Below are 25,963 nucleotides of genomic sequence, written 5' to 3' on the forward strand. Positions count from 1 at the left end.
GGTTCTCAAATAAGTTTTTGCGATTTTTTAAAAAATAGAACGTCTTTGTGAGTTCCATTCCCACTGGCCTTGTGCAAGAATATTCGTTTTTGCGTTATTTGGAGAAAGAGCCGAAACTTTAGCGTAAGAAACTGGGGTTAAGGGGTGATGGTTCTCAAATAAGTTTTTGGGATTTTTAAAAAAATAGAACGTCTTTGTGAGTTCCATTCCAACTTGCCTTGTGCAAGAATATTCGTTTTTGCGTTATTTGGAGAAAGAGCCGAAACTTTAGCGTAAAAAATTGGGGTTAAGGGGCGACGGTTCTCAAGTAAGTTTTTGTGATGTTTTAAAACTAGAGCGTCTCTGTGATAAATGAGACTTTTTTTGTGACAATTTTGTTGTGACTCCTTATAGAATAGTAGCTTCAAGGCTCCCATACGTGCTGAATTTCAATAAAGAATTTGCGCCGCATAGTTTCACCTAAATAGCACCTCAAAAAAGTAAATTGGATTTAACAGCTCTACGGTTCTGAACTCTATGCAAAACCTATTATAAATCAAAATTTAATAACGGGACATACTCTTGTTAGGTGGATATTTAGACAAAGTCCTCCGCCAACCTGCGCCAAACAATTGCACCTGAATAGCATCTCAATAAAGCCGATCAAACTTTATAATCTCTATGATTTTTGACTCTGTGCAAAACCTATTATAAATTAGACTCTATTAACGGGACATACCCTTATTAGGTGGATACTTTGGACAAAGTCCTCCACCAACCAGCGCCAAATAGTTGCACCTGAATAGCATCTCAATGAAGCCGATTCCTCCATCCGCGAAGTCCTGTCTCTCTTTTTCTTTTAATGGTTCACAATTGTAAACACGGAATCCATTTTCTAATCCACAAGCAAAGCAACCTAAATAAAAAAAAGAAGAAACATATTAAACATAAGGAAAAATTCTTACCAAAATCCTCAACCAAGGAAACTTATCTGAATCCAAAGTTTCCCTTTCTTTAAAAGCAGATATATATTTTACACAGCTTATGTATGTACATTTTAAAAATATGTCTATGAGTCTCTAAAGTTGGGATATATCATACCCAAAGAAAGGGATGACAAAATCCTGGGACTTCAGCCTAAAAGGGGCAAGGTTCTTCCATACGTGGAAATTGGAGTGTTTTGCTTTTTCACTTCCAATTTATAATAAAAAATTATTCGAGGCTTTTGTTGCTTAATCTAACTACATATTGTAAGTACATGTAACTAATCAGATGTCTGGAAAAAACAAAGGCTAAAAACTAAAGACGAGCGAGTTCTCCAGACAGCTTTTAGAATTCATAAATTCAGTGACTCTTAATGATCAGAGGGAATATACGTGATTCTTTTTTATTTCTTTTTCATGCTTAAAAAAAGCCAGCATTGAGCACACCCTAAAGAGTTTTCATAAAGCCAGTGGGTTTCCTTGAGAGATTACAAATTGTAGGCTTGTTATGGTCAACATACCGTGTTATGAACCAAGGATGTTGTACCAGGAAACAAGCAGGTTCATTTTACATCACCTGCGATTGACTTTACTTCTCGCATTTTCATGTAACCTCACATGAAGCCATTTTCATGGCATACCGGCATACTACATGGCATACCATGTAGCCATTTTCATGGCATACCGGTTTGTGTCTCACAAAATTTCTCCTAAGACGTTTCTCCAATACGTTATAAGAGATCCCATGACTTAAAGGATATGCAAGACGTTCTTCAACACCTTTATTGGGTCTAAAAAGAACATTTGGCTATATGAAGGTGGTTCAAAACCATCTTCAGGGGTTTGTAATGGATATGCCATTAAATTAATTTTGAAATAAATTTGTCCAGCTACTTTGAAGCTAAAAACATTACGACTATTGCTGGTTTGATCACCGTTTACATTGAGCTAAAGCAAAAGCAAACCAAAAGCAAACCGTGAAGCTAAAGCAAACCATGAATTTAATTTTCGAATTTGTTTGTTAAACTTTTTAGAGAGCAAGTGACGTCCTATAAAAGGCAAAACCTTTCAAATAGTTTCATAATACATAGAGGACAAAAACGTAAAATAACAGTTGCTAAAAAAAAAAACAAAAAACAGACCATCAAATGAGACGAGATCAAGAGGACGACCTGGAATTGTAGATTCAGGGGTGACAACAACCTAGACCGTCAAATCTGACAAAAACCAATCCAAGAAGTTATGGTAAGGGGTATCGGAAAAAACGTCTGAATGAATGATAAACGAAAACGAGGAATAAAGAAACATGCAGTTAGAATACTTGCAACAACAACAATTACAACAAGTTAAAAACAAAAGTGAAGAACAAAGAAATTTGTTGTTAGAAGATAAGCGGCAGCGAGAATTACAACAAGAAAAAAAAGAAAGTGAAAAACAAGAAAATATATGGTTACAAGACATGTGACGACGATGTTAAGAACTGAAGTGTTACAAAACGATACTGGTGGAGAGCATTTGGCGTCTTGTATATACACAACTTATCATTACAAGTCTAGTAATCACTTTGTAGGGAGCAATGGTAAGAAATACAAAAATAAAAACGAAGAAATATGCTGTTAGAAGATAAGCAGCAGTGAGAATCACAAGCGACAGCAAGAATCAGAATGTGTCAAAATGACAGTGAAGAACAAAGAATTGTGCAGTTAGCATATATGTGAAAGCGAATAGCAGAACGCGTCAAAAATGACAATAGAGAAAAAAGAATTGTGCGGTTAGAAGATAAGCGACAGCGAGAATCCGAACTAAACAAAAATAAAAATGAAGTAGAAGAAAATATTATGTTAGAAGAACCACACCGTCACAAATTTTGACACCAAGAAACTGTGGCGCAAAACCAAGCATAAACCTCTAAAGATCCAGTAAACTACGCAAATGTTTATTAAAAGTCAGAGAGACCCTTCAAGGATTTATATATTCACTGTGGAGTTCATCATTTTCCCAAGGAAAGAGTAGCCAACAAAGGTGATTCACTTGGAGGTTGCTGCTTGCTTTGTCAAATTGCACAGCGACCTCCACAATATCCAAATGAGTTGGTTTGGACTTTTATAGGAGGTCACTTGCTCTCTAATGAGTTGCACAAAAAATATCCGAAATTTGAACTTGTCCTTTGCTTTAGCTCTATTTAACGTAAGCTATGATCGAACCATAAACATTCTTAGTATTTTCAGCTTCAAAGTGGCTGAGCAAATTTGTTACAAAATCAATTTAGGAGCACGTCCATCATAAACTCCTGAAGGTGATTTTGAACCATCTTCAAGCAGCCAAATATGTTTTTTTTGAGATGATCAAGCTGTTGAAAAGCCTATAATGGGGCCTGTCAAACCCTCTGGTCAATACTGCCAAATCAATTAGATATAGTCTATATTTGATTGTAAAAAAAAATGTCAAATCTGTTAGATATCGGATATTATTTAAGATGATTTATGAATATCGATAACAATGGAAGTAAATATGAAATTTTGATTCATTGAAACATGCTGCATGTTATAAAGCAAGAATTTAGCTATTAGTGTTTTTTTTCAATTTTTTTTTTAAACATGAATCCTAGGGCTAAATTAGGGACAATTAGGGGGGGGGGTTGCATTCTTGAGTGAAATAATCACGGTGTGTGTAAAGAATTAGACAAGAATGTTACGTCTATGCTAGACCTTATCACAATGTCAGTAACGGATTTGCATATTGCAGATCCATTTATCAATTCTTATAGTACATATTCGCCAGACTATCACCCTGATATTAGCATATATGCATGTATATAGAGGTGCAAAATCACTAAATTTACTCCCTACAGCCACTGTAAAGTTAAGAATAACTTTATCAGTGTTGACATTTAGAGTTGACATATCGAGACTTGATATTTAAATGTCAAGACTTGACTTTGAAATGTCAATAATAAACTTAGTTTGCTATGAAATAGACACCTGAAAATAAACAGAATCTGATACAAAAATATGTTAAACGCAATTAATACATATCAAAGCTTATACGTTGCAACCTATATACCGGGGTTGCGACTAACAGAGGTCCGTTCGAAAAACTTCGAATTGCAGAGGTCAACTTTAACTTGTAGAGGTAAAGAGAAATTTAAATGACGACTTATCTACTGAATTTTCAGTTATAGAGGTAATTTCCGAGTCACTTGAACTTACAGAGGTAAAACATAATCACAAAATAATTTCGAGGTATGCATGGTTTTTCTTTGACTTAGATTGTTTTTTTTTTTTGGAAGGGGATTGAAACTAATTCAAGATATCGAGGATTTTGGGGATATCCAGGCCTGTGCCCCACGTTGGGAATCAGAGGTCTATAGGCTATCCCTATAAAGAGGCATAAGGAGAGCAGGGGTAGGATGAGAGTAAACTAAAATCAGAGCCATTCCTAGGGGGGCAATCAGGGCAGTTTCTCTGGCGCCATAACTTGGGGGGCACCGCGGCTGGGGAATGTCCTACTTTGATCCAGTTTTTCACTTTGATTTGACTTATTTTTGCATATATTTCAGACAGGTGGGGTACTATAATCAATTTTTCCCATGCTCCACCGGCCCTAGGAACAGTTCTGCCTAAAAGCAAATTTGAAAATCTAAAAGAAAATTTATTAATGTGATGGAATAATAATTTTCTTATTATAGTGTTTAGCTCAGAAGATATGATAAAATAAACGCGGTATACGATAGAAATCAGATAAAAAAAAAAATATCTATCATTTGACCTCCATTCAATAGCAGTCAGAAATCATAATCACTGTCATTTTAATTGTGTCCCAGCTCCCCATTTATCCCCACTAATGGAGTCAGTTATAGCCTGAGCTATCTAAAACTTTGTTGTTATTTATTTTCAAATTGGCTTCATGGTGATTTTGAATCCACTTCTAATGAGAAACAAACAAGTATAAAAAAAAATGCAAACCCTTGAAATCAACAAACTATTCTAGACAGCATTCTGCTATCTATATCAAACAATTTCGTGGTAGCGAACTGTCAGCAAGGAGTGACGCAGCTCAATAGTAGCCCAAACTCTAAGAAACGCAATTTTTATACAAACAGATACATCAAAAGAATTGGCTTATTATGCTGATTCCAAATATATAATTCCAAATATGCTGATTCCATTGAGCTTAGTGTTACCAATCAAAGGCAACGGGCCAGATAAAAATTTGTCTGATTTTCCAAAAAGGGGAAAACGCTCTCTAAAGGTCAACACGTCGCAACGAAAAGCACACCATCAGACTCAGCGTATCAGGTGACACTACTGTAGAAGTATCAAGCTCCTATCAGGAAAAATGTGGAGTTTTGCATTTTTCCCCAGAAGAAAGATCACGGATACGTGTTTATTTGTTTTTTTTGTATGGGTGATAGTATTGACTCAGTGGTCCTAGATTATCCAGATAGGGCTCAATCAAATGGACACAAACAAGTTTTTCAGCTGAAAGTAAGGAGCAACACTAAAACTTAAAACGAACAGAAATTATTACGTATATGAGAGGGGTGGACCTCTCCTCAACAACACGCCCTTTATACTAAAGTTTGAATTCTGTCCCAATTCTTTAAGAATTACTCATGAAGCACAAGGGTTATTTAATTAGAACAATAAGAAGCTTTTTAAAAGTACAAAAAAACTTTAGCGTGAAGAGCGAGGTGTAGAGGAGGGGCAACCCCCTCATATATGTAACAATTTAAGTTTTTTTTAAGTTTTAATGTTGCTCTTTGCAACATTGCATATTTGAACGAAATATCTAGTATTTTTCGTGAAATTGATCGCTGTCAATCAAAAGGATTATATCCTTATTTGAACTTTTATTCATGGTAAGCAATAATAACGGTGTGGTTATTGCGTCTGAAAAGAGTATTAAACAAAGAATCAAATGGTATATTTCTGTCTTTCCACTTTATTTTTGTCCTACAGGCTTTTTACACAAACAGGCTACAGTTTTTGAGCTTCATGGTTCCAGTACCACTTTGTAGGGAGCAATGGTAAAAAATAGAGAGAGAGAGAGAGAGAGAGAGAGAGAGAGAGAGAGAGAGAGAGAGAGAGAGAGAGAGAGAGAGAGAGAGAGAGAGAGAGAGAGTGATAGTGAAGTGTTACAAAAACGATACTGATGGAAAACATTTGCCACCTTGTATATACACAACTTATGATTACAACTCTAGTCTAAATACTAAAACGAAAGAACAAAAATCTTACCATTATCCTGATTAAAACCCGAAAATAGTAAAGGATGTTTCTTTTTTTCACCTGGGGTCTTCATTTCAGTAAATCAGCCAGCGTTTTGCAAAGAATAAATCCTCATAGGTAACATACATCCCTCCAACTCATTGTTTCTGTCCTCAACCTACCCTGTTAAAAAATTCAACATAAGTTTTACAATATGTAAATTGGGCCATGGTGAAATACACAAACAAGCGAAAAATACAGCAACAAAACATAAACTGAAAAGACACTAAAACTAATGATTTAAGAAAATCATCATGATACCTCATACCTACCTGGACGAACTTTCCAATATTATTTATATTTAAGTAACACATATTTCTCAAAATTTCCAAAATCCAATCCCTCCCTCCGACCTCAATACCAAATATTTCCAAGTGCAACTCCCTACAATCCTCTAAAAAATGATGCAAAGACTCATCCATCTCTCCACACATACGTCAACTGTAAGGAACATTCCTCAGTCTATTTCTCCCTAAGTATTTCCTACGTTCTCCAAAAGGCACAAAATTCCCCCTTACATACATTACTCATTTCAAATCTTCTGGAGCGAATCCCATTTTTAGGTATATTTCTTCACCCCAATGCTCCTTGACCTCTACATATATCCCAAGGGACAGCAAGGTGGCCTTCTCAACATGCCAAATCTGAACTTCTTGAGATTCTATCCTAATGGCAACTAACCTTGATACAGTCCCTACCATCTCTCCCATCCCCTTTCCTTCATTCCAGCAATTACCTAGCCCTGCATGGTCTAATATATTCTTAACCTGATTTGGTCAAAAATCCTTCCTCATATCTTGAAGCATCATCAAAAATGCTTGTTCAACTTGCCTATTATCTTCTATTGATGACACCCTTTTCCAATATTTAGCCATACTAATTAGCCCACTCTGTCTCATACACTTTATCCCTATATCCCATCTAAGCACTAACCCATTAAACTTATTATCAAGGTCTAACATACGCTTAAAAAACCTCAACTGCATTCTTTCTAAATTTAACCCCTTATTAAACCCCCAAAACTCTACCCAGTAATGTAAAGCCAATCTAACCCTAGCATAAAAATATACTTTAGCAATCCTACATCCCTAATTTCCTTAATACTACCTTTACTTAACATTCCTAGTAGTCTATTTTCCTTACTTTCTACCATCTTGAGATGTTTCATCCATTTCCCATTTGACAAAAGCCTACAACCTAAGTCCTGAAATTCATATACATGGTCTAATGTCCTACTTTCGTATGTAAACTAACACTGCAAATCTATCCATTCTCCACTTTTCCTAAAAACCATTACCACCGACTTCTTTACATTTAATACTAGTTTATTATTCCTAAAATAAGAAGAGGCTACATCTAGCAGTTGTTGTAAATGTTCTTTACTTTCTGCTACTAATGCTGTATCATCCATAAAAAGTAATGTCATAACGCTTGCACTTGAAAGCTTAATCATTACACCTCTACCTATCAACGCCTTTGCCTATCAAATAATTTTCAAAATCATTAATATACAATGAAAACACCATTGAGGAAATTGTACATCCCTGCTTAACACCAAGTCTACTCCTAATAACCCTAGAGAAATTCTTGCCTACCCATACAACAATCTTAACTATAATACACATAGATTCAAGGTTCTTTTATTATAACCAATATATAACCTGCCCTCTTTTCTCCTAACTTGTTTCCTAATCTTCCCAAATAAAGCAAAAATCTAATCTATAGGGCTATAGCCTTTTCTGAACCCTGCCTGCAAATCTGATAAAATTCTATTTTGGTCTATCCAATGATCTACCCTACGACATAATATCTTCACAAAAACCTGACTAAGCACATTACTTAGGCTTATACCTCTATATTTCCCATGGTCTAATCAATCCCCCTTTTAAATAACAGCACTAGAATAGACGTGGCCCAAGACAAGGGTCATTCTGCACTATTCAATATACCAGAAAACATTCCTGCTATAACAGGCAGTAGCCATACCCGTCCCCACTTCCAAAGTACGGTTGGTATTTCATCTATAACTGGAGCAGACCCACCTCTCATTCCTTTCATGGTCTCAACAACTTCACTTACCTGGATGGGAGCAACCAAATCGTAATCACATTCTTTCATTGGCCTATCAACTACATCATGTACTGCAGATATCAGATCTATATTCAAACTAGTTCCTCCTTGGTCCCCAATCACATCATTTTCTCTCTCCTCTAAATATGCAAGCCAAGAAAATACTGCTGGCATACCATCACAAAACTCTATTTCTCCTATAGAGTTTTTAACTATACACCAAAAGGTTCTAATTTCCCTTTCTCTATGATCTTTTTCAGTTGCTCTTCTGTCCTATATTCCGTTTTTTCTTAATCTTCAACATTTTCTTATACTTATTCTGAATCAACTTGTAATCCATATAAAATCTAATATTTTCCCTACTGCCTATGGTATCCCTCACTTTCTGTAGTACCCCTAAAACTTCCTGGCGATTTCTTTCACAATCATCATCAAAATATCCATTCTTAAGTCTGCAGTTTAACTTTGAACCTACCTTATATACAACATCATTAACTAATGCTAATGACTGCTCTATTTTTCCATCACCTTGTAAAACCAAACATTTCTGTAATTCTGGCTGAACTTCTTCACTTGTCATCATACTCTGAAAATTTTTCTCTTTCTCTCCTGTTACTTTTAGTGTCTTTCTAATCACAAAATCCTCAGTTTGCCTGCGTATTTTCTTCCTATCACTATTAGCTGCTAGTTTCTTAGAACTAACCCACTCAAAAGCAGCCTTAACAGGCAAGTGATCCAAACCTACAACTGCCATCACCTCAAAATCCGCACATAGACACCAAAGAGGATCACCCACCAAAATATAATCAATCACACTTGGAGAGGCCCCAGAAAAATAAGGAAATTTCCCACACCTCCATCCTTTCCAACTCTTCCATTCAAAATAACAAATTTTTCCTTACCACAAAATCCATATACAACTATGAAATCATTGTACTGATGGGGCTTTTGAGAAGGGGTTAAAAACTTACTAATTGGATATAAATCCATTTAGTTAAAGTTATATATTCCATAAGCATTGATTATCATCCAATTAACAATCATCTAATATGGCAATGTTTACTTTATGCTTCTTTCTTCTTCTGTTAGGCCATTTTTATCCTATTAAAGGCCATGTTTTCTGAGCACTAAATATCACGAAATTATTAGAGCCCATGGAAAAAGGTGTAGATAAATTTCGGAGTGGTACAATGTCAAACATATTAGAATATTTTAACTTTAAATAATTGCAAATTCAACAAAACATCAGCTAATTCACCATGTCAAGGTTGCAAAGTCATATAAAGTAAACCTATGGTCAATTTTTTGGTAATGATGATGTCAGGATTAATCTTATCAATATGGTATTTTGCTTTCTTTTAATGTAAATTACATTAATATTACCTTAGTATTTATTTTTAATAATTAAATAATATAATTTCTACTCAATTATAGTTTATTTTTATAATGTTAATAAGTTATTTATTTTTATTTATTAATTTCAAATGTTTTCTTTCATTATCCATTATATTAATATTACTTTATTGTATATTTTCAAGAATTAAATAGTGTGATTACAATTACAATCTAATTATAATTTAATTTTATAATCTCAATAACTTAATTATTTTTATCTATTAATCTAAAAAGTTTTATTTTAGTGTAAATTATATTAATGTTACTTTTTTATGTAGTTTTAATAATTAAACAATTTTAATTTTTTTTTCTGTTTGCATTTATAGTAGTACCCCCATAGGCACTTTAACAACCCAGATAGGGGGTAAACTATTAAAGCTACTAGCCCCTTAAGACGTTATCACATGCCCCTGGGTCTGACGCAATAGCGTGCATGTATTGTATACCTGCTTGTAATGTAATTGGAGTAACAATTACAATTGCTGTGAATTAGATTGCAAAAGGTAACAATAAAAGATAACAATCTTCAGGACTTAACTGTACCTCCTGAATTACTATATGTTAGTGATAAGAGTTTCAGTTTATTTAGGGAACCCTTAAATTGGTTGGGTAGGATAAAAATAACCCATGTAGTTTTATTTTTGAGATTTCTCAATAATCCTTGGGGCTACACCATTGTGGTTCCATTTAATTTTCAAACATCACAAGAAGAATCTTTGACAAGTTAGTCAATTTATGGTGTCATTCAAGAAAGGAAGTAAGTGGGTTTTGGGAAGTTTTCTACCCCCTTGACCACTTCATAACAAAAAAAGAAAACCGTCAGGGTCAAACAGCTTGATAAATAGTTGTTAGAGGGTCTAAATGTCTTGATGAGGAATTCATGGAGCTCCTTGAAACTGACAAAGATTGATGAGATGAAGATGAAAGGTGCAAGCTTTTGGATGCAAGTCTTGGAACAGGAAACATAATTTTAATCCAACATGGGTCAACTTTATCTTTATTATTTATTTTATTTCTAACCCGTCATACAATACAAAGTAAACAGAGACGGAGTATAGAGACAAAACGACAAAAAAAAAGGAATATGAGAAAAAAAAAAAAAAAAAAAAAAAAAACATCACAACAATGGAATAATTTATAAAGAACATTCGATGAAGCACTGAACCGCTTTTGCATACATACAACTTTAAATATCACTGTACAGGAATACATACATACATACATGCATATTTAATTCCCATCAAAAAAAAAAAAAAAAAAAAAAAAAAAAAAAAAAAAAAAAAAAAAAAAAACTCACTACAAAAGAATACACAACACACAAGAAAAATAAAGAACACATGAGTATCTAACTACAAAAAATAAAAAAACCTATTGTCTCAAAATAATTGCCCAAGGATGAGTAACAATATTAGAGTTATATCTGGCGATCTGGGCTAATATTGCTTCATTAGGGTTGATGATCCCATACCGACTTGTCACAATACGGTTACTTGTCCATGGTGGAAGCCGTAAGAGGTACTTTGCATATTTATAATATGTAGACCGCAATTTTTTCTTATCTTCCTTTTGGAAAATCCTCCAAAAGGGACTTAGATACAGATAATGAGGTAGTGCCATTGCATTATATAGATGGGCCAAAATCCGCCGATCAAACTGACGCTTATAAACTACAACACGGCTATATGCTAAAGAGATCCGCTTCTGCAGATGACTCTGCAAAAGATGACATGTTTCAAGCATAGAACGACCAATAGGGATCCCCAAATAAACTATGTGTTCGGCAAGCCAAACAGTAGCACCACCCAGCCTAACATCAACAGCAGACCCTTGCTTAGCATTAAATAACAACACATCAGATTTCTTTTCGTTAAACTGAAGGCCTATTTTTCCATATTCTACTTGAAGCTGGATAAAATTCTCCTCTAAACCGTGAAGGAGGCGGCTCAAATTAAGTACATCGTCTGCATAGCTTATTAACGATAGATCAATTCCTCTCAGAATGTATGTCAGATTTGACTTAGATTGTGGTTTAACGATGCTGTTATTAAATGCGGTAGGTGATGTCAATGCACCCTGCCTTACACCTTTTTCAATGGGGAGTACCGGGTTATTTGTCAGGTTTGGTGTTATTGGTAGCTTAAGCCTAGCTTTTAAATTTTTATACATATCATATAAAAGGTTTAACATACTTGGATCAACACCTACTAGGCCCGTATCTAAAATAATCTGCTCATGAATTAGTGAATCAAAGGCCCTTCTGACATCATGTGCAGCGAGAGCTATGCTCTCACCACTTTTCTCAGCATCTATCAAAGCCAAAACAAGAGCAGAAAGAGCATGACCACTACCAAGACTAGGCTGAAAACCAAATTGATGGTCTGGGACTTTGGAATCTACATTGTATTCAAGAAGCCTAAATGGGACACAGGTTTGTAAAATTTATGATGCTCTTTCCTTTGGAAATGGGAATAAGAAAAACTAGGTTTATAATACCAGAAAGTAGACCTTGGCCAATTTGAACATAGTAGAACATGTTTCTAAGAACCTTGAAAATCATTATATATAGATTTCTAAAGCATTACAAGTAGTTCCTCTTGTGCAGTACTTCTGTAAAGTTCTTCTCTTGTGTTTGTTTTCAAACCATGTATATAGATTTTGTAGAATACATAAATAGTTTATAGTAAAGACCCTTTTCTTCTGTCTCCTGCCATGTGAATCCTTAGCTTTGAAAAATTTGGCAACATGCTTACCAGTACATACATGACAATATTAGATGATATCAATGTAAACCCAGTCATCAACAGAAAGGTTTACAAAGGATACAACAAAAATCCCAATTTCCAGGTTAAATATTAGTTCAACACTTAGGCTGTTATTTGTTTATAAGCTCAACATAGCCTACCAGGCTTATTTGGTTTTTATATACTGCCACCACTTACTTTTCTGGGTACTTGTCTGTTACAGCAACCCCACTAAAGAAGTGAAGTTAGGTTACTCAAAATTAAATACACTATCATATGATGAAATATAAGACTTAGAAACAAATTTGGGTTATGTCTTTGCAAACTACGAGAGAGGGGGGTAAAGTATAGAGGTTCTGCCTGCAAATGTGTTAGGTGTGGTCATTCTGCATAATATGAAGTAAGAATTATTTTACAACTTCACACTGTATAAATACTGTACCCCCCCCCCCTAATGTGCAAATATATAGCCCAACTTATGTATTTCCCATCTATTCTGTCACTTGTCTTGTCTCATGCTATGCCAAAAAAACTCATTCTACAGTGCATCAATGGATGAAGAACTTGAGTGGGGTTGCTAAACAAATAAGTACCCTTTTCTGTTTTAAGTATTGTAACATGCCAAAAATGAACATGAACTGAAAGAACAAACAAGCTTGTAAAAATCAATGCTAGCATCACTATCTTCTAAAAATGTTGATGCTACTTCCAGACACTTAACTATACAAACATCACAAAGAGAAATGATTTATGTTCAACAAATTTTGACTCATAAATGGCAACTAACCATGCTGTTGTTTTGTAAATGTTCTTCTGTTTATATGAAATATTTTAGAATTATAAAATCCAGCACATTTGTGAGTCAGCAGCATAGTTTCAATTCACAAAAATTCAGTGCTTTTGTTAGATGACAGCAAAAAAAAAAAAAAAAAAAAAAAAAAAAAAAAAAAAAAAAAAAAAAAAAACTACTTAATTCAAACATTAGGACAACAATACAGTTGTCAAGGCTATTGATTTTTTATTATGATAAATATATCTTCAAAGTATATTACTTCTGAACAATTTATTTATCGCTAATGGTACATTTTAACAACTTTCCAATTCCTTTACTAGTGTTGATAACTTTTTTGTGTGGCTACAAAAATAAGAAACCTTTGGGACCTCTTTAAGGACTCAAGGTGCAATTAGCCTCAGAAGCAATTATTGAATTATAAAAGAATTATAAAACCTTGAAAAAAGAATTGAATGAAACATTCACTTTCATCCTAGGTAAATTGTGTTGTAAGCTTTAGAGTTCCCTCAAACAGTAGGTTCACTAAATTTGTAGCCAAGTTATAGCAAGGTCTCTAAATTTACAGACTGCTTTAATGGCATAGTGATACCAAAACTATACATAGCCCATTATGGTAAAATTCTAGTTTAGCTACTATTTGCTATATAGAAAGGGGGTTAGGTTAGGGAAATAAAACTTTCAGTATGAATCCAGGGCCAAATATTTTCTTGGAATGGTATTACTAAGCATCCATGTTAACCCTCTTCTGATTTCTAGGTTTAAGAAATTCGCCTACTCAACAGATCCTTGAAATTTTGACATAACAACATTTTACCTTAATTTTCAGTTTCTTTTTCTCTGGTTTTAGTTCTGAATATGTAATTCAGAATGTAGTAGTTACTAGAATATGTAGTAGTTACTGAATATGTAGTTACTAGAGTAGAATTTTAAGCCATTTCAATGGTTTTTTCTCCTAAATTTAGGAAATGTATTTGCAGTTATTCAAAGCCTCATAAATTGGGATTGAGCAAAGTTGTGAAGCTGAAAACAGTTTTCTTGCACTTTGTTAAAGTAGAGGATCTGTTTTGTAAGGTTTCAATGTCATACAGCAAAAATGTTATAGACTTTCAAAGATCACTATCTTCTAGAGAGAGAAGGTCTTGAGGTAAGTATTGGAAAATACCTTCCCAGGACATAGGCTACTTTAATCTGTAAACCAATCCCTGAAAATTTCATTTTCCAAATGTACCCTCTTTCCCAGATAGTGAACAATAACTAAACTAGGACTTTACTGCTTATTTTGTCCATAATGAGCAATCTACTCTAATGTTATGAATGATATAAGCCTTAGTACTAAAGGTATTGGTCAATGTTGATATTACCTGAACGATTGTTTTGGGTCATGAAACTATTATATGCATTTTGACTTTTTGAACATCTTTTCTCTCTTGTAAAACTACCGCAAACTCACCATTATGGAGTTATTCCAACCCAAATATTCTTGTATTTACACATATAGAATTGCAATCATTTCTGTTTTCATTGATTGGATATTTGAAATTGCAAATCTGAAATAGTTTAGAAACAAATTTGGGATACATATTTGCACATTACGGGTGTGGGTTGGGGGGAGGGGGTAAAGCATAGCATATATTAAGTACATAAACTAACCATTGCTGTATTTAATAAATGCTATGCCTCCCTCCCCCCTAATGTGCAAATATATAATAACTGCATAATGGTGAGTTCACAGTAGTTTTGCAAGAGAGAAAAGATGTTAAAAAAGTCAAAATGCATCTATTAACAATAGTTTGATGACCCAAAACTATTGTTCAGGTAATACCAACATTGACCAGGGTACTAAGCCTACTCTTGGGGTTAACTCAACATATGCCAATTTAAGTACCTATAGGGAAGGAAACATGTTGATGAAACGATTCTTACTCCATAATATGCAGAATAATTGTAAACATATTTTTTATGTAGCCCCACTATACTTTACAAGTAGGCCTATAGTTGTATAAGTAAAAAAAAGTGAATGGGTGGCAGAATGCATTGGAAAGATATAATTTGGGCTATATATTTGCACATTAATGGGGAAGGGGGTAAAACATAGCAAGGCTGCATACAAAATGTGTAAGCTACAATTATTCTGCCTATTTTTTTTAACATTTATTTTTTTTAACATGTTTCCTTCTTTTTAAGTACTTAACCAAGTATATACTGTTTACTCTAATTAGCATAACTATTAGTAGACCTAATGTTTAATAGTAGCCTAGATATTCTCATGAGTCATTTTTGTCTATTCCATTTTCTAATTAGGTTATTTCCATCTTACTACATCTACCCTATTCTACCTGGAGTAGTGATATCTTACAAAAAGCAACTAATTCTCTGCTATATACATAGGTGATATTATTGATAGGCAAGAGGCTGTGGTAAAAGTATAAAGGAATATATGCGCATTTGTCTCTAGAGTAGCCTGTGTCTAGGCTACCTAGTAACAAAATTTCAAATTTGGCATAGATTCCACGTCCATCCCTGGACATCACACAGCCAATGGGTACAACCAAAAGACAGTGGAATTTCATAAGAGCGCATTGTTAGCCTAATCTAAATACTAAAACCTTTCAACAAAAAATTTACTGAGTACATAACCGGAATAGAAAAAAATCATAATTGGCTTACTCATATAGAGATGACCAAAGATGAGATAGATGACACTATTCTTGAAAGAGTCTCGCGGGCATAGTTGTAGTCAGTGAGTAGTCGCTTAGGGATGCTGGGGAGTTTCATTTATGAACTGTAGGGATTTGATAAAAGATTGTTTTATGTGGTCAAATGAAACACATTTAAGATCTTTCGGTAGTGTTTGGAGTAGGTGTAACATTAGTTTAATTATAATATAATTCCAAATATGATATTTTGAATTAAAATCAACTTGGTGGACTGCTATGAAAAAGTTAGGAGCCCGGGATAATAGGAGCAACAAGCCAAGACAAGTAGTCTTAGTGAGAGGCAAAGTTAGCATAAGCATTTTTCAGAATTGTACAGAAATGATCTCATTTCATTTGTTTATAGATAGTCTTATATTCATTCATAATAGGGTAGAACTAAAATAGATAGGCGTAGAATAAGGGAAAATCAAATCGTCTACCAGTATATAAAGCCGAAAAACAGAAAGCCTAGTTATAGTATTTATTCAGAAATAAGTTTTGCTTTGTAATAAATAACTCAAATTAGTAATAGTCTAGCCTCTATTCTTTTTTGTACCTATAAGGCTAATTTAACTTAGGACAATGAAATCCTTCCATGCGTGATTATTTCCAAAATTAAGTTAAAAGTTTTGTATTTTCAAATTTTCAACCGCAAGAATCAGAACTCGACTTAAGCTCATTTTTCTTAACGAAACCTCTTCTTCTTCTTCTTCTCAGGAGCATCTGATAAGTTGATTGTTCCTTAGTCTTGAATGCTTCCTTTTTCTCTTTCAAAGTCTACTCAAGAGTTTTTATTATTTCTTTGTTCGACGACATTTCAGCGATTGGCGGCTGTTTTTGCTGTTCTCCTTTTTCAAACTTGTGCCGTTCTTCTTCACCATTTTTCTCAGCTTTTTCTCTTGTTCCAGATAGTTTTGACAGCTCTTCCACGCTGACTTGGCAAGCTTTATCAAATCTTCAGTAACACAAGCTTTCTGAGCACTCGCATCAACTCGACACAACCGGTCAGCAGCAAAAATCTTGAAATTCAAAGTGCGGTCATTTATGGATGCTCTCTGCTCACTGAGGATCCTCCCAGACAGTGAAAAATGGCGCTCAACACTGGCCGAGCCATGATAAATAATCAACATATTCTTCACCACGATAGCAAGGTTTGGATACTTCCCATCTTCAATGAGTCTATTCCATCGTTCATATATCCTTGCCGGCACAGACGGGAACTCAGTGATCTAAACTAGCCTAAACTCGACTACCAGCTAATCAGTTTTTACTGGGATGGGTAGTTTTCAGGCGACATGCAACAAATTCTGAATAGAATTTGACTCCAAAAACTGGCTTGGATGCACGAAAGACTAGCTTTTCAGGAACAACAAAGATTTTCCGTTCAAAGCTTGCTTTAAAGTGTACTTTGCAGCCGACGCGTAGTGCTTTTGTAAACTAAGCAAAAACACACGTTTTGAAGGCTCGTCAGTAGCTCTGAGACAAGTCTGAACTTCGTCACTTAGAGAGGCAGCAACTGTCAATAGAGAAAGCATATTTTTGTCATATTCCCACAGTTTTGGACTCACGTCTTCTTACAGTTTCTGAGCTGCTTCGGCTTCCAATATATGACCAGCAAGCGTCCAAACAAGAAGCTCCAGTTCAGTAATAATTTCATGAACCGACGGTTCTTCACGCAGGAAATTCAAAGTAAACCGAGAGAAAAAACTAGAACTGTCAACAATGAACTGAAACTCTGCTTCCAAAGTGGACTGCTTGAGCAGTTTTGCAATCTTTTTATATGCGTTCAACCTCATCAAACTAGCATTTTTCTTCGGAATGAAGACGAAAGTAAAGTTTTCTTCGGAATGAAGACACTCAACAAAAGCTGGCCACTGCACAGTAATCCTAGCAGCAACAAAACCAATCGATAGCCATGGGTTGGTACATGTTTGACAAAGTTCGACCTGGGAACGCCAGTGTTTTGCTGGTTTTTTGAAGTCTTCAATCCGCGCATGCCACCCACGAAAAAGGTAATACACCTTCACAATTAGATCCGAGCAAGTCTCCCAAACCTCTTCTAGGCTTTTGCGAAAGGCGTTGTGTACAATGTTGATTCTCATGGGCCAATGTCTAAAAGTTTGTAACCATTTGTTACCTTATATTTTTCACTGTCCATCAGTCTGGACAGTTTTTTATTCACATTTGGGCCATCACTATTCAAAATAAGCTGCTTGAAAAGGGAAAAACTATTACCATCAATTTCGTTCACAATTTCTGATTTTAGGTCCTCTGCAGTGGCATGACCAAAGAAACAAGTCTTCAGATGCCTCTCTATCACCTGATTCATCTTTTCAGACCAGAAACGGATTCTAATATGCAACCTCTTTTTGCTTTCGCTGTCGGTAATTTCATCAAATTCTTTCACATAATAACTATTACCAATTTCCTCCGATGTAATCTTCTGAAAATGTGGTCCAAGCGCTTTGTTCAACAGGTACCTAAACTTGGTTCGTCCGTGGAGAAATTATTAAGAACAGGGTCCTTGAACATTTTCTTGAAGACTTCTGCTATTCTGTCTGCCGAATTACTGGAGTAGTCGGGTTAAATCATCTTTAGAGTCCATATAATTTCAGCTATCACTGTTTCCTCATTTACTGAGTAAGTGTAATTTCCAGTTTGAATACCTTCCAGGGCGCAGCTGACGGCTGAAGTCAAGGGAAATTGATTGGGTTTCAGCTTGGTCTGGACGTTTTTTTTATGTTCTCCAGTCTGAGAATGCTGCTGCAGAGAGTAACAACCTTTTTGACAAGCAAGTGATGAACTGCAAATGCTACGGTAGAACAAGTGCACATCTCCTGGGACTGCTCTGTACCACTCTTTATTCTGGTGCCCTGTTTCGTCTTTCTCCTCAAGCCAATCATTTAAAAATTTTCACTCTCCCATTTAAATTCAGTTATAAGCAATTATAGTCAAGCCTGAAAAAAGAAGAGATGTTAAGAGCAATTATGTCAAGAGGTAATTACCCCTCAACTTTCTAAAATCCAAGGCTGGCCCACGTATCTGACAAAATAATTAACTCTCCTGAAAGCTAAGATAAAAAAACATATCTAGCATAATACTGACAAAATAATCAACCCCTTAGAATTCAAGGCTGGCTAGGACCATGCATCTACCATAACACTGACAAAATAATTAAATCTCCCGAAAGATAGAATAAAAGAAATCCTAAGATGACTCCGGAGGAAAAGGGTGTCAATCCTTTTCGCTACTTATAGTCTCTTTCATTCAGACAGTAACGCTGTAGCCGTGAAACAAGATTATGGTTACGAGAATACATGTTGGAAATCAAACAGTTCGTGGTAACGAACTGTAGTAAGGAGCGATCCGGCTCAATAGTAACCAAAACTCTAAAAAATTGGATTTTGATATCAATAGCTACATCAAAAGAATCGCATTTTAATGCTGATTTTAAATATATAAGTTTCATCAAGTTTAGTCCTACGCATTAAAAGTTACGAGCCTGAGAAAATTGGCCTTATTTAGGAAAATAGGAGGAAACACCCCCTAAAAGTCGTAGGATCTTAACGAAAATGACACCATCAGATTCAGCGTATCAGAGAACCCTACTGTAGAAGTTTCAAGCTCCTATCTACAAAAATGTGGAATTTTGCATTTTTTGCCAAAAGACAAATCACGGGTGCGTGTTTATTTGTTTGTTTTTTTTTTGTTTTTTTTTCCCCCAGGGGTCATCGTATCGACCAAGTGGTCCTAGAATGTCGCAAGAGGGCTCATTCTAACGGATATGAAAAGTTCTAGTGCCCTTTTTAAGTGACCAAAAAAATTGGAGGGCATCTAGGCCCCCTCCCACGCTCATTTTTTTCCCAAAGTCAACGGATCAAAATTTTGAGATAGCCATTTTGTTCAGAATAGCCGAAAATCATAATAACTATGTATTTGGGGATGACTTACTCCCCCACAGTTCCTGGGGGAGGGGCTGCAAGTTACAAACTTCAACCAGTGTTTACATATAATAATGGTTATTGGGAAGTGTACAGACGTTTTCAGGGGATTTTTTTGGTTTTGGGGGTAGGGTTGAGGGAGGGGGCTATGTGGGAGGATCTTTCCTTGGATAAATATGCCAAGGGGGAAAAAATTCAATGAAAAGGGCGCAGGACGAATCTGGTCACGTTAGAAAAAAACGTCAAATTCAGAGCTTAATATACAATGCTGGGTGTTCGGAGCCTCTCTATTATGGAGTATAATTTGAAAATAACACAACTATACGAGCGATAAAACATACATACCACAACCATAACTCAACTAACGAAAGAACTGCTAAGAACTATAAAGCGAAAACAGGTGAAAACTAACGGGAAAATAAACGAACTAAGAGGTGGAAGGGGCCCAGAGAAAAAATATAATCCTTTTTCAATTTTGAGCCTAACTTCCGCAAAGGAGTAATAATGTCAGAAGCCCCGAAATACCGAATTATTTTCTTTTCAAACAGTTCTTGGTAAAGAACTGTAGTAAGGGGCGACCCGGCTCAATAGTAAACGGACCTCTAAAAAACGGAATTTTGATGCTAAAAGATACATCAAAAGAATCGAATTTTCACGCTGATTCTAAATATATAAGTTTCAATTAATTTAGTCTTTGTCATCAAAAGTTACGAGCCTGAGAAAATTTGCCCTATTTTGGAAAAAAGGGGGAAACATCCCCTAAAAGTCATAGAATCTTAACGAAAATCACACTATCGCATTCGGCATATCAGAAAACTCTATAGCAAAAATTTCAAGCTCATATCTAAAAAAATGTGGAATTTCATATTTTTTGCCAGAAGACAAATCACGGGTGCGTGTTTATTTGTTTGTTTGTTGTTTTTTTTTTCTTTTCCCCAGGGGTCATCGTATCGACCAGGTGGTCTTAGAGTTTCGCAAGAGGGCTCATTCTTACGGAGATGAAAAGTTCTAGTGCCTAACTATGTCTTTGAGAATGACTTACTCCCCCACAATTCCTGGGGGAGGGGCTGCAAGTTACAAACTTTGACCAGTGTTTACATATAGTAATGGTTATTGGGAAGTGTACAGACGTTTTCATTGGGATTTTTTGGTTTGGGGGGTGGGGTTGATGGGAGAGGGCTTTGTGGGAGGATCTTTCCTTTGAGGAATATGTCATGGGGGAAGAAAAATCCAATGAAAAGGGCGCAGGATTTTCTAGCATTACTATAAAAAAAAAACAATGAAAAAATAAACATGAAAACGTTTTTTCAAATGAAAGTAAGGAATAGCATTGAAATTTAAAACGAACAGAGATTATTACGCATATGAGGGGTTCTAAAAATACTTTTGCACAAAGAGCGAGGTATTTAGGAGGAGATAAATTCCTCGCTCTTTATGCTAAAATATTTTTAGTAATTTCAACTATTTATTCTACGGCCTTTTTGATTCAGGGGTCATTCTTAAAGAATTGGGACAAAACTTACGATTTAGTGTAAAGAGCGAGGTATTAACGAGGGTACAAACCCCCTCGTACACATAATAAAAATATAAGAATATAAAAGTTTGTTATGTAAGTTAATTCTTAAGTTACGTATATTTTTTACTAATAAAAACGTTCGTTGAAAATTAAAAGTTCTAGTAGCCTTTTTAAGTAACCGAAAAATTGGAGGACAGCTAGGCCTCCTTCCCCACCCCTTATTTCTCAAAATCGTCTGATCAAAACTAAGAGAAAGCCATTTAGCCAAAAAAAAAATAATATACTAATTTCATTTCAACAATTTATGTGCAGAGAGCCAAAATCAAACATGCATTAATTCAAAAACGTTCAGAAATTAAATAAAAAAAAACTAGTTTTTTTAACTGAAAGTAAGGAGCGACATTAAAACTTAAAACGAACAGAAATTACTCCGTATATGAAATGGGTTGTCCCCTCCGCAGTCCTTCGCTCTTTACGCTAAAGTTTGACTCTTTGCCACAATTCTACTTTTTAAAACAATTAAAAACTTTAGCGTAACGAGCGTGGGACTGCGGAGGGGACAACCCATTTCATATACGGAGTAATTTCTGTTCGTTTTAAGTTTTAATGTCGCTCCTTACTTTCAGTTAAAAAAACTAGTTTTTTTTTATTTAATTACTTACATGAAACCAATACCGAAAAACCATACCTTGCGTAGTGGCTTCCATTACTTAGAGATAAGATATTTAACTCATATGGAAGAATGTTGATCAGGAAAAAACCTTAAGGGACATGAGCACTGATTTTGGAACCAATAGGGACCAAAGCAAGATCTAGGGACTTCCAAAGACTTTGTGGCAGCCCTGAACTATTAAGTCACCTATAAATGTGGATTATGCAAGTTCCATCTGTATCTTGATCGAAGAAATAGCTGAAGTTTTTACATATAGGATCGGTGAAGTTGTAACTTTTCCGGGTTGCAGCGCTAGCTAGCAACCTACTAAGAGATGATATGTTAAAGAACTATTAAGTTCACTGTATATACGGATTATGTAAGTTTCATCTGTATCATGGTCGAAGAGATAGTTGAAGTTTTTACATATAGTATTGGTGAAGTTATAACTTTTCCTTAAGAAATTATCATAGGCGAAAATTTCCCATACCGAAAATCAAACCTGGGCCAACTGGGTGAGAGCCAGCTATCATAACCACTAGACCATATAGGATTTTTTTTAAATCCACAGCACCACGGACGCTTTAAACAGCCTATTATTAAAATAGTTTATGTCATACTTTATAATAAAGAACGAACGCTAGCTCATAGCAACTGATATATCGATTGATAGTTGTAGCCTTACCTTTAGCAGTAGTATTATGATTGATTAGCTTTTCTTGGTATCCGGGTTGCAGCGGTAGCTAGCAACTTAGTAAGAGACAATCGCGCCTCATAGTAAAAATGAAGTAGATCATAACACTTAAAACTGGAATCAGATCTAAAAACAAAATAAACCATTAGAGCCACCTTGTCCGAAACCACTATATAGGAAACTTATAGTCTCTTGGCTTGAACAATAACGGAAATCTGTTGGCTTGAAAATTATAATAAATTGCGAATCTTAGTTCATAGTAATTGAAATATTCAGTTATAGTAGTAGCTTTAGCCTTAGAGTCGGCATCATCATCGGTTAAAAATTTCTTGGGCATGGTGCAATTTTATAATACAGAACAAAATCTAGGCTATACTAACTGAAAGGTATAAAGAGGAACTTAAGGGATTGATGAATCTGGGCTGCAGTGGCAGCTAGCAACCTTGTAAGGGACGGTCCTTTCCTATAGTAAAAAATAAAACAACCCATAACACCTAAGACAAGACTCAGAACCAAAAGTTCCAATTTAAGGTCATTTAAAATGTCTAAAGGGTCGGTTGATAAAAAAGAAACACGATAGATGTGATTAGAAACCTGCATTAAAGATCGGATTATTGACCATAGTAACTGAAGTATCGTGGTTCCCGCTAAACCTAGTAAGAGGATAAGGGATCGATACTGTTCATTATAAATGGTGATTATGTGAGTTCCACCAGCATCAAAGCTGTAGAAATAGACGAAACATAGTAAAGAACAGACAATGGAATACAGTAACTAGAAGTTAATTTATTGCATCTATCAAAAAGGTTCTTTTCATGGTTGCAGCTGCAGCTGCAACCTAGTAAAGGGTGAACTGGAGCTAAAAGTAACCTGAAATTGAATTCGTATTTTGAATTTTTGCAGTTTTACAATAAGGATCAAAACAATTTATTACGAATGGGACTTAAGCTATTTTCATCGGATATAGCTAAAACCTAGTAAAGAACAAACCACAGCAAATAGTAACTAAAAGTAAAAATAACTAAAACATCTTTTGAATGCATGTTACCTGCCTGACTTTGAGGTTAGTCACTTACTATTCCAAGTAAGAAAAAGCTATATGCTTCTTCTCGTTTGTAGTTTTCTTTGAAAATCCGGATGGAAACGGTAGCTAGCAACCTAGTAGGAGACGATCACGTCCCATGCTAAGAAATATAATAACCCATAACTCCTTAAAATAGTTTCAGATCTAAACACAAAGTACACTACTATAACCGTTTTGTTCAAAACTCCTATATAGAAAATTAGAGACGCTTAAACTTGAACGACAAAGAATTAATGTTGACTTGCAAACACGAAAATTTGCTTGAATTACGATATCCTGCATCGAGAGGCATTGGAAAATCAAAGAGAGCTGTTTGAATCAAAGCTGTTTGAAAATCAAAGAGAGCCGAGAGTCTCATCTTGAAGTTATAATAAAGAGCAAACTTTAGCCTATACTAACTGATATTTTTAATACACTACATTAAAGATAGATAAACTTTATTATGAATGGTTACTATTTAATTTTTATTACATAAAGGATCGATATAGTTCATTATAAATGGGGACTGATTAGTTTCATGAGACATCTTTTTACATAAAGGATGAGAAAAGTTGCTTATGGCGGGATGGAACCCACGACCTTCAGATTAACATTCCAACACACTATCCAGTGCATTACGAATGCTTTCAAGGATACGATTTTAAAATAGCTTATGTTGTACTTAAAATGATTGTATTAAAAGACGATTATTAGAAAAATCCAGGCTGACACAGTAGCTAGCAATCCAGGTTGCAGCGGTAGATAGCAATCCGAGTTGCATCGCTAATTAGCAACCGAGTAGGAGACAATCATGTCCCTTAATAACTAGAGATAGGAGCTCATATGGCACTTGTAACGAGGCCGGACGAGCCAAGAGCCAAGAATTCGTATGGCATGAGCTTTAACAAAATTCTAAGAATCAATAGATTGATTTAAAAATGAAATCAGAGGCTTAATGCCGGTCAGGATTTCAAATAAGAGCTCTGAGTCACGGGTCCTTCTAAATATCAAAATTCAAGAAGATCCGATCACCCACTCGTAAGTTATAAATACTTCATTTTTTTCTAATTTTTCCTCTTCCTTTAGCCCCCCAGATGGTCGAATCTTGGAAACCAACTTTATCAAGTCAATTTGTGCAGTTCCCTGACACGCCTACCAATTTTCATCACCCTAGCACGTCCAGAGGCACCAACCTCGCCAAAGCACTGAACTCCACCCCCTAGCTCCCCCAAAGAGAGTGGATCCAGTAAGGTTACGTCAATCACTATCTAAGACATTTGCTTATTCTACCCACCAAGTCTCATCCCAATTTCTCTACTCAAAGCGTTTTCCAAGATTTCCGGTACCCCCTCCGGCTCCCCCCAATGTCAGCAGATCTGTTCGGGATTTAAAATAAGAGCTCTGAGACATGAGTTCGTTCTAAATATCAAATTTCATTTTGAAATTTCCGGTCACCTGGATCTGGATCCATTTTGAAAGATCCGGTCACCCGTTCTTAAGTTAAAAATGCCTCAATTTTTCTATTTTTTCCAAATCAACACCCCCCCCCCCCCAGCTCCTCCAAAGAGAATGGACCCGTTCCAGTTATGTCAATCACGTATCTATAACTGGTGCTTACTCTTCCCATCAAGTTTCATCCCGATCTCTCTACTCTAAGTATTTTCCAAGATTTCTGTTTTGCTTCCTCCAGCCCCCTATGTCACCGGATCCGATTCGAATTGTGAGACATAAGATCCTTCTATATATGAAGGTTTATTAAGATCCAATCACCTATTCGTAAGATAAAGATACCTCAATTTCAACTTTTTCCAAGAATTCCAGTTTCCCCTTCCAACTGCCCCCAACATCCCCAGATCCGGTCAGGATTTAAAATAAGAGCTCTAAAGCACAAGATCTTTCTAAATATCAAATTTCATTAAGATCTGATTGCCCGTTCGTAAGTAACAAATATCTCCTTTTTTCAAATTTTTCCGAATTAATCCTCCCCCCCCCAAGTCCACCAAAGAGAGCGGATCCGGTCTGGTTATGTCAGTCAAGTATCTTGGACAGGTTTTTATTCTTCCCACCAAGTCTCATCCTAATCTCTCCGCTTTAAGTGTTTTCAAGATTTTCAAAATTTCAAAAAAGGGATTTAAAACAAGAGATCTGAGTTACGACATCCTTATAGATA

The 25,963-nt window shown here is 35.4% G+C and overlaps 1 protein-coding gene across 1 annotated transcript in view; it reads right to left on the reverse strand.

Moving 5' to 3' along the window:
* LOC136039533 (WD repeat domain phosphoinositide-interacting protein 3-like) overlaps window positions 1-15,882 on the reverse strand; it is a 475,762-nt gene extending 459,880 nt beyond the window's left edge. The window contains exons 1-3 of the mRNA XM_065723339.1: window positions 15,857-15,882; window positions 6,203-6,355; window positions 719-895 (exon numbers count right to left, since the gene is read on the reverse strand). Coding sequence (XP_065579411.1) covers window positions 719-895; window positions 6,203-6,266 — 241 coding nt within the window. The 5' untranslated portion in view covers window positions 6,267-6,355; window positions 15,857-15,882. The remainder of the gene's footprint in view (window positions 1-718; window positions 896-6,202; window positions 6,356-15,856) is intronic.
* Between the last annotated feature and the right edge of the window lie 10,081 nt (window positions 15,883-25,963).

Source organism: Artemia franciscana, chromosome 19 (genome assembly GCF_032884065.1).
Source record: "Artemia franciscana chromosome 19, ASM3288406v1, whole genome shotgun sequence".
NCBI classification, from domain to species: Eukaryota; Metazoa; Arthropoda; class Branchiopoda; order Anostraca; family Artemiidae; genus Artemia; species Artemia franciscana.